We start from the raw sequence: 10506 nt of genomic DNA on the forward strand, positions 1-10506 counted from the left end.
GAATGTCGGCCACTTCCTCCGAACCCCTCATTTATTGTTCGAATGGAGTTTTTAGAGAGCGAGAGATACACATAGATGTAATGCACATTTTGAGTATTGCGGGGACGTTGAGTCTTAAAGTAGGACTCTTCGACTCCGATGGTGTACATGTAAACCAAGAAAAGAAAGAGACACAAATTAGACAATAATTTATCTCTTAATCATATGCAAAATTGTAAATAGAGTAAGAAACTAGAATTCTTTCAACATTCAACATGTATTTTTAAAAATAAACTTAAGATCACAATGATCCAACACATATTAGCATAGTTTGACATTAACAAAAGTGATTTTCAACACCAAGAATAGGTATTGAATACAACTCCATCAAGTTCTCTGGTAACATTTCTTTCATTTAACATTAATAAAATCTCAACTCTTGATCACTTAACGAGAAATCCAACCTTTATTCAGCTTTAAAAACTTTTGTGAACCAAATTCTTATAAACTATCTCAGCATTTTAAATAAAATAAATAAATACTTGTGAAAGTAACGGGTATTTTCAGATTCGATCAGAAATAAATATAAACAGTGATGAACATCTTGATGGTTCATAATAAATAGGCTTCTAAGTAACACTGCTAATTAAAACTCAACTTCTGTACATGGTTGATAAACTTTTGTTTTGCTGAAAATGGAAGGAGGCGTGAGAAAGAAAATTAGCGTTGTTAGAGGTAGAACCCTAGTTATTTGAGGTTTAAAAAAAATGATCCGAAAATTGGACAGATCTTAACTTTAAAAAATGGGTATAATATAGCCGAATTGGATGAATTGCTTGTCACGCCCCGAGCCTACACCCTGGGCGGGACTGACACTCGAGAACCATTTCTGGTCCCAAGCGAACCCTTGATCTGACTAGACTCTCAGCGGAAGACTTTAAGCATTATTACAAGGATCAAATGCATTTATAAAACAACTTTCTCAAATTAAACTCAGAACGTTTAAGGATAAAACATTCAAACTAGCCATAGATGGCAACTCAATGTCTTATAGTAAAACATCTGAAATACAAGACTAAAGAACTATGACTACTCAACTATGAAGCCTCTAAAACAAAGAGGGATGTCGGGACAAGACCCCCGATCATCCTAACAACTGAAATACTAAAGCAATGTAAAAGGAGTCCTCCGGAAAGCAAAGAGGCTCACCAACTGATTTTGAGTGCTCAACTGGATCAACGAGGAGCTAAATACTGATCCTGGTTACCTGTGTCTGCATCATAAAATGATGCAAGTCAAATGACATCAGTACATTGAATGTACGAGTATGCAAGGGGAATACTAAACAAGGCATGAGCTTGAAAGAAATATGAAAAGAACACTTACCTTGGCTTTATTCAACCTATGAATAACTCAACTCAAATGCAAAGTGAAAACAACAATAATGGTGCAGCTTATACAAAGCATTTAAAACAATAGGTGATAACTCAATGTATTAAAGAGATACAATAACAACTCAGTTTACTCATATAATAAAGTAATATAATATTGTGGGAGTTTCTCTAACCGAAAATCACCACTATGAGCCTAAGTGATGATACAACGTCTCGCCCACGCTGTCAGAACTGTCCTATACTTTGCCGTCATATAGAACTCCTCAACTAAGTGGATCCACTAGTCTATGCTAAAAAGCACTAAGGAATCATCTAAAAAGTATGATCCTTTCTACCCATGATGGCTACATGGTTTATGGAGACTTGAGTTATTATGAACGCACGTCCCCATATCGGTGTTCAATACTACTCCCAAAATATACTCAGCTCATATGTTTTAAAAACAAAACTCTTTATGTGATTTGAGATAATTACTCAAAAACTAGCTTAAAGGCTCTCTTGGAAATCGGTGTTTCCTTTCTTTCTCAAATGTGAAAATATTTTAACTCTTGGGAATACTTAGTTCCCGTATAATCTTTGAAGAAATGAACTTTACTCTTACTCTTTACTCAACTCAAAGCTTAAGTCTTAAAAACAAAGTTAAAATGTTTGTAAAAGACTTTTGGAAAACTCTATGAACTTCTCTTGACTTGACTCGTAACTTTCCTTGAATTGAATTATGGATTCAAGGTTAATGATCTCATGTTTATGGATGATTTCATGATGTTTAGACGTACCTTAGAGTGTAGAAATCAACTAGAAAACATAGGTACGTTGCTAAGGAACTAGTACGGAAAGAAGGGGGAAAAAGTGGGAGAACTGGCATCCCTGGCGCTTTGAGAGACGTGGGGCACCAGAGGGTAAAATTCAGAGACTGAATTGGGGCGCTCTGGTTGGCGCGGCGCCCCAGAGGTAAGATAAGATTTCAGGGACGGCTTTGGGGAGCACTGAGAGGCGCAGCGCCCCAGCCCTTTCCCAAATTTTTGACGAAATTTCTTCTTTGTTTTTCAACTCTAAACCCTCTAATTTCACTTGGTTCTTTCCCCAAACACTTAGAATCGACTATGTACTCAAAATACATATGATTCTACTCGAAATCACAACTAATTGCATGAATCATACTCAAGAAACTTCAACAACAAGAACCCACAAGATTTCAAACGAATTATCATCAAGAACTCATAAGATTTGCTTTCAAAACAATACAACTTCGCTGAATTGAATCATGATTGGCGCGTGGGTTAGCTAACCCAACACTATGTGATCTCACATACCTCGTAGATCCACACAAAAATCTCCAAGAAATCGACGAACCTTGCTTTTTCTCCTCTTCTTTTCTCTTATCTCAAAACCCTAACTCTTTTTGAAAAGCGTAAACTGAACCAAATCAGTTTAGACCCCAACTTAATTACCAAAAATGAAATTAAAATAATAGGGTATGGAAAATACCATAATGCCTTTCTAAAATCCGGATTAGACTTTCCTTATCCAAACAACCCAACTTCAAATGGGCGTATCTCCCTCATACGAACTCGAAATCGCACAAACTTGGCAGCGTTGGAAAGATAATACCAAGATCTTTCCTACAGTATCTCGAGGCACACCTAACTCATCCTGAGCTAGGCGTTATGGTTGTTTGAAGTTGACCAAAAACTCAAACTTAACATAACTTTTCCAATTTTCAAGATTTTTCATTCTTTTCAAAAACGACTCTTTCTAGTTCTTTCAAATAGCGAGGTGTTACATTGCTAGAGCATTTTGGGTCTTTTTTAAGTTAATTCATTTGAGCTTCTAATTTAGTGACTAGTATAATATACATTATATAAGAAATTTAGTGAGCAAGAAACTCGAAATAAAATAATAACAATCGATTGTGAGGAAGATGATATTGAAGTAAGAATATTGGTGTTGATAAGACATCAGTTATTTTAAGAATAGTGAAAAGGATAGTAGTAATAATAACAATAACAATAAATAGTGATAAAAAGTAGTAAAATGTAGCATATTCAGCTTATTAGTAGTTTAGAAGCTCAAGAAAATAAATTAGAAAGAAGAAGGGACAAAATTGGGTGTCAATAACTTGCCCCTCTTTGATCGAAGATGATGAAAGAGTCTTTGGGCAAAGAAGTTGACTTAGTAGCCAATTTTGTCTCAACCAAAAAATATACGTACATGGAGAGTTTGAGGAGAGAGACACTAAAGGATTTTTAGCCTCGAGAGGTCATGAGTTGAGGTTTATCAGTGGGAATGGTAATTTTTTTTGGATAACCTACATATATATCACGTATTCGTGGGACGTAGATGGAGATAAGTTCGAGAGTAGATCCTTGACCTCTACTAGCAAGTTTGATTTTCCTCTTTAGCAAATTTGCCCCAGTTCACTGCTAAGAAAGAGTTCCACGTTGTGATGCTTCTTGGTTGCTTTAGACTGTTTTTCCTGAAACTGTAACACCTCAGATTTGAGAAAGAGTGGAAAGGAGTAGTGGGGAAAACACACAGGCCAAAACTGGACCAAGGAACCCCTCCACGGAGCCCTTGACAGGCCGTGAAGGGGACCACTGTCCGTGGGAGCCCTCATGATTAGTTTTCCAAGGCCAGCCTGCAGAAGCCCCTCCCACGGAGGCCTAAACGACCCATGGTGAGGATGACGACTCGTGAACCTGGCTCGTGAAGCCTTGCCAGAACATAATTTACTAAATATATTATTATTGTTGTTGTATTATGTTCCCAGGAAAACATACATGGAGTAGTATCCAAAACTTTATTTAATCATAATCTCCATAATCTTACATATTATTTTATATGATGTTGTGTTGTATTATATGTGACGTTCTACTTTAGTCTCTTTAATAGTCGTGAAGATAAATATATAAAATAAATTATAATTTACAAAGATCAATATCACTCTGTTGCAGTTTTGCATAAATGAATATGATCGATAAAATGTTTTGTTTGACATTTGCACAAGGATTTTACTTTTATAAAAATGATATTTTAAAAAACATGTACATTATCAACTTTAACTAATCATTTATAAATAAATAGGGAAAATTACGCAATTAAGCAAACTTATACTACTTAATTAGTCATTATATTTGTAGTTTGACTGTAATTTTGAATTGATGAACTATAATTAAAAATTCAGTCCAAAACTATTTCAAATTTTACCCAAATAATCTCAAATTTTATATTATTAGTCTCGTCGACGTTTCAGTTCTTTTGAGAAATCACCAATTCAAAACAAAATTCGTTTTCAACAAATCAATTTTGAGATCTTGACCTTCAAGCTCTTACAAAATCTTTATGGAATAACCTCCAAGGCTGAATTCAAATTAATTTGTGCTGACTTATCGAATATTTTATTTCTTCTCTTCAAAGTCACAAAACGCATCTTCAAAATGAGAAGTCTTGTTCATCAATTTTTTTCCAATAGATTCCCCAAACAAGGATAGTTAAAAAGAAAAGAAAGGTATCTATTATTTAAAGATGAAATTTGAACATACTAAATTTAAAATTTCTCATTTTACTATTAATAATATGATTTTATAACCACATTGATACCACAAAAATTTTAAAATCTTCTAGTCCTGATTAAAATGGCGTACCTAGCCAAACATGTTTCGATAAAATAAAGCAAATGGAATATAATTAATTAGCTAAAAGTGATATAGGTGGAGGAACAATTAAACCAACTCTTCTGAATAATAAAATTTAATCTAATACGATATGTCTTTTTAAATAAAGTATGAAGTACATAAATATCGTGATATTTGCCCTAGGAGACTTATTGTCGAGAGCCTTTCTGAAACAATCTTTACCTCCATGAGGTAGTGGTATGGTTTGCATACTTGTGGAGTTTCATTGGGTCTATTGTTGTTGTTGTAGTTGTTTGCCCTGGTGGAACTTGTGCCTTGGGACATAATTTCTTGTCTTAACACACAACTTGTGCCAATTAAGCAGTGGCGTAACCACATATAGCTCAGGGTGTTCAGTCGGACATCCTTCGTCAAAAAATTATACTATGTATATAGAAAATTGTACAAAATATATATGTCAAAAATTATTTTTCATACATATATTAAATCTTGAACGTTTTTAGCGAAATTTTTGGCTTTGCCACTACATTGAGCATAACTTGTGTCATGCAATTTTAAATTCTTGGCTTGCACTTAGTGGAGAATATATACTTTTCTTTATCATTAACCTCTAACTCTATCATCTTTCTACTTTACAACTTTTTCCCCTGTCGGATTTTTTAAGCTTTAAATACTGAATTCCATGTTAACAATATTCATCACTTATCAAACTCTCAATATTAATTACATACAGAGTTTACCTTTTACAAAAAATATTAATTCCATACACACTTTACCTTTTAAAAAAAAATATTAATTTCCATACACCTACCTACCCCTCTTTTTTTCAATAAAAAATATGGCTGAGGCCTTGGTATCATTTGCAGTTCAAAAATTGGGTGATCTACTCATACAACAAGTTTCCCTGCGTAAAAATCTAAGAGAAGAAGTTACATTGCTGCGAAACGAGCTTCTCTTAATGCAGTCTTTCCTCAAAGATGCAGAACAAAAGCGAAGTGGAGATGAAGGAGTTGAACAATGGGTGCTTGAGATCAACTCTATTGCTTATGACGTTATTACTATACTCAAGACTTATAGCATCGAGGCTGGTAAATGTGCTAGTTGTCTCAAGGTTTGCGCTTGCATCTGTAGGAAGAAATCCTACAATGTCACCAAAGAGATCCAATCACTCAAGCAACGAATCACGGATATCTCTGTGAAGCGAGAGATTTATGATATTACAAATACTATCAATTATAATGCAGGAAAAGGGACAAGTAATAAGGTTAGAACATTGAGGAGAACTACCTCATATGTGGATGACCAGGATTACATTTTTGTTGGACTTCAGGATGTTGTACAAACATTGGTATATGAACTTCTCAAAGCAGAGCCTCGTCGAAGCGTCCTCTCCATTTATGGAATGGGCGGTTTAGGCAAGACCACTCTTGCCAGAAAACTTTACATCAATCCTAATATTGCCTCTAGCTTCCCAACACGCGCTTGGATATGTGTTTCTCAAGAGTACAACACAATGGATCTTCTTTCGACTATCATAAAATCCATCCAAGGTCGCACCAAGGTAACTCTAGATTTGTTGGAAAGCATGCCAGAAGGAGATCTAGAAATTTATCTTCGTGATCTATTAACAGAACGCAAATACCTTGTGGTGGTTGATGATGTACGGCAGAAAGAAGTATGGGAGAATTTGCAAAGAGCATTCCCGGATAGCAAGAATGGCAGCAGAGTCATTATTACCACGCCCAAAAAGGATGTCGCTGAAAGAGCAGATAACAGAGGTTTTGTCTATGAACTTCGTTTCCTAACCCAAGAAGAAAGTTGGGATCTCTTTCGTAGGAAACTACTTGATGTTCGAGCAATGACCTTCACTATGGAGAGGGTAGCTAAGAATATGGTGGGAAAGTGTAGAGGCTTACCTCTTGCAATTGTTGTATTGAGCGGACTACTTTCGCATAAAAAGGGGCTAGATGAATGGCAAAAGGTGAAAGATCACCTTTGGAAGATCAATGTTGAAGATGAATTTATTGAAATCTCCTCCATACTATCATTAAGCTACAATGATTTGTCAACTGCGCTCAAGCAGTGTTTTCTCTACTTTGGTATTTTTCCAGAAGATCAAGTGATCGAGGCTGAAAACATAATACGGTTGTGGATGGCGGAGGGTTTCATACCAAGAGGGGAAGAAAGAATGGAGGATGTCGCTGAAGGCTACTTGAATGAGCTGATAAGACGAAGTTTGATACAAGTTGTACATACATTTTGGGAAAGAGTTACTGCATGTAGGGTTCATGATTTACTCCATGATCTTGCGATACAAGAGGCATCGGAGGTAAACTTCTTTGGCATTTATGATCCAAAAATCCACTCCATATCCTCTTTATGTATCAGACATGTCATTCATAGTCAAGGAGAAAGGTACCCCTCCCTTGATCTTTCTAACTTAAAGTTGAGGTCAATTATGTTCTTCGATCGTAAGATGAGTCTCATAAATTTCAGTAGTGTGTTCCAACATCTCTATGTGTTATACTTGGAGATGTGTGTTGACAAGAATCCACAGCCACATTTAGTTCCTGATGCCATAGGAAGTTTGTACCACCTCAAGTTCTTAAGATTGAGAGGTCGTATCCATGATCTTCCCACTTCCATTGGCAACCTCAAGAATCTACAGACACTTGTTGTCAATGGATACTCTTGCAAACTACCCCAAGAGACAGCTGACCTAATAAATCTAGGACATTTAGATGCTCGGTATTCAGAATCTCTGAAACATCTAAGCAAACTCACTAGCCTTCAAGTTCTTAAAGGCGTTTATTGTGATCAGTGGAAAGATGTTGACCCTGTTGATTTAGTCAACCTTCGAGAATTAACCATGTGTAGTATTTGGAACTCTTACTCCCTAAAGAACATTAGCAGCTTGAAAAACCTTAGCACTCTCAGATTGTTTTGTGAACGTGATGAATTATACACATCTCCATTCCCATCCCTTGAATTTCTTTATTCTTGTGAAAATCTGCAGAAATTGTGGTTAAAAGGGAGAGTAGAGAAACTGCCTCTGTTTCCAAATTCCATCACAATGATGGTTCTTTGGCAGTCAAGACTCATGGAGGATCCGATGCCTATTTTGGGAAAGTTGCCAAACCTAAAAGATCTCATATTACAAGAAGCTTATAAAGGAAAAGAAATAATGTGCAGCAATAACACCTTCAGTCAACTAGAGTCCCTTCGTCTTTATGATCTTTCAAACCTAGAACGATGGCATTTAGACACAAGTGCCATGCCTCTCATTAAAGGTCTTCATATCCATGCTTGTCCAGAGCTGAAGGAGATTCCAAAGAGAATGAAAGATGTTGAAGAGAAATTAAATATGGTGGAGCTTTACAAGCATATGTGAAGTCTTATTTGATAATAGCAAAGGTAAGTATACAAACAAATCCAATCCTACATGACTTTGGTTCATTTTTATTTTATGACAATTGTTCTGTTTTTTCTTCTTGTTGTTCATATTCAGCCTCCCATTTCTAAATTGGGACAATGGCAAAAGAGGGAAGTAAAAGCACGTGGAACGAGCTGGGATGTCAAGAGCGGTGACTTAAAATGGGCAGGTTGGATCAAATATGAGCGGGTTAGAAAAAAAGGAAAAGAATCCCATATGAAGGAGACCAAGTAAAAACAAGAGGGAGAAAACACATGAGCCATTTTAGTGGAAACTAGGAACCTGTCAAAATTCCTTCTTGTTTTCATTTTTCTTTTGTAATTAAACTCTCAGAATTTTAGTCTTTTTAAGTTACTGAGTTCTAAACTAATATTTTCCGAATTCCACTTTCTTTAACTTAAATTAGATAACTAGTAGTGAGTAGTACTGAATCTTCTGACATAAACTGGAAAATTCTTGCAACTTTAACAAACATAACAAATCACATTACAACAACAAAACAATGGAAAGAAAAAAAAAAGAAGATGAACGAAATGAGATAGAAATTAGGGGCACACCAACAATCAACACATGAATCTCCTCGTAAGACAATCAGAGTGACAAATGACTGAATCTTTATTAGCTGAATGAGTACTATGTTGGGATATAAACTATTAATCATGTATTTATATATAACATTTATTATAGAATAATTATTTATTTATTTTTAATAGATCATATATTCGTTTATGGTGTTTGTTTACTTATATAGCAGATGATTTAGTGTATAGAGTTTTAGCTTATACACAGAGGATTAAATCATCGGTTCTTATAAGTATAACGTTTTTTGTTCACAATCTAAGATGGGAATTGGGCACGACATCGGTACGATTGTAGCACAAGATTATATGTAGTTTATCTTGATTATTTGAATGGTATAGTTCCACCTTCTTGTGCTAGTACGTTTTGTATGTATTGAACGGGACCGAGTAGAGATAGTTGTTTTAGACTGACTGAGAAAAGCATATTCTCTAAACTATTAAATGTACTTGTATTCTTAATCCTGATATAACTTTATGATCTGTATAAATTATCGTTTTGATTTATTAAAAGGTGAGATTCTAAGGTTAATCAATATGTCAGGTAGATTGGATGATGATAATATATATTGGTGAAATAATAAGTGAGTTGACGGAATCCATGTCTCGATATAGAGATTGATGATATGCCTTTTTGAGAAGCTTATAAGTTTTTCATCGTGTCAAACCTTGCAAGTAGATTTTTGAATCCGACACATGAAATAAGTTAAGCAGTCCTCGAAAGGAAATTGATCATTGAATTAAATGTCAGTAATTTAGTTTATTGATTAGTATATGTAATCTTAACATGGGAAATTACATATGTGTTTAATGGGAAATTTCAAAATATAAATAGAGGAGTGCAATTACGAATTTCTAGTGGAATGATTTGTAATTTATTATGGTGAGAATAATTCAAATTAATTATTTAAAATTATTTCCATAATAGGAAGCCTCAGTAATTAATTATGTGGTCCCTACCATGCCCGTATTTAACTAGAACTCATAATCTATACTAAGGAGGAAAGGGAGAAATATGTGTATTTCTCTATTCTAAGGAAAGGGAGAAGTACATGTCTTTTTCTATTCTAAGAAAAGGGAAAAATACACATCTTTTCTATTTAAGGAAAGACATTTCTCTATTTCTTGGACAATGAAAGAAATCTCTATAAATACGAATTCGCTACAAGTAAAAGGGCCACTAGGGACGAGAAATATGGTCCCAAAAGGTCTAATTCTGGTCTCTAAAGGTCACTAGCGATGAGAAAATTCTGGTCGCCAGCCGCCCCTATTGGCTCAGTCGCTAAAGATCAATAGGGACGAGATTTAGGTGCTAGTACTTAAAACGTTTTTGCGACCATGTAAAGTTCTAGTCCCTAAAACTCTTTTAGGACCATGATTATGGTCCTTACACAAAACAATCAATTGGTACCTTAAAATTTCATGACGAGCTTATCTAGACACTAAAAGGTTATCACGACAAAAAACCTGGTCCTTAAACAGTTTTA

The 10506-nt window shown here is 35.1% G+C and overlaps 2 protein-coding genes across 2 annotated transcripts; both read left to right on the plus strand.

Moving 5' to 3' along the window:
- Window positions 1-5846: 5846 nt before the first annotated feature.
- LOC125845674 (disease resistance protein RPP13-like) lies at window positions 5847-7411 on the plus strand. The gene is made up of 2 exons (XM_049525217.1): window positions 5847-7337; window positions 7397-7411. The coding sequence occupies exons 1-2, from the start codon at window positions 5847-5849 to the stop codon at window positions 7409-7411; spliced, it is 1506 nt and encodes a 501-aa protein (XP_049381174.1).
- An 18-nt stretch (window positions 7412-7429) lies between these two features.
- On the plus strand, window positions 7430-8756 carry LOC125845590 (disease resistance protein RPH8A-like). The gene is made up of 2 exons (XM_049525136.1): window positions 7430-8422; window positions 8517-8756. Exon 1 carries the CDS (start codon window positions 7467-7469, stop codon window positions 8397-8399), a length of 933 nt encoding a protein of 310 aa, XP_049381093.1. The 5' UTR covers window positions 7430-7466; the 3' UTR covers window positions 8400-8422; window positions 8517-8756.
- Window positions 8757-10506: the final 1750 nt, after the last annotated feature.

The sequence above is a fragment of the Solanum stenotomum genome, chromosome 11 (genome assembly GCF_019186545.1).
Source record: "Solanum stenotomum isolate F172 chromosome 11, ASM1918654v1, whole genome shotgun sequence".
Lineage (NCBI taxonomy): Eukaryota > Viridiplantae > Streptophyta > Magnoliopsida > Solanales > Solanaceae > Solanum > Solanum stenotomum.

What these genes read in the sequence shown, in the direction of transcription:
- LOC125845674 (XM_049525217.1), top strand. Translation starts at nt 5,847, where the DNA reads ATGGCTGAGGCCTTGGTATCATTTGCAGTTCAAAAATTGGGTGATCTA.
- LOC125845590 (XM_049525136.1), top strand. Translation starts at nt 7,467, where the DNA reads ATGTTCTTCGATCGTAAGATGAGTCTCATAAATTTCAGTAGTGTGTTC.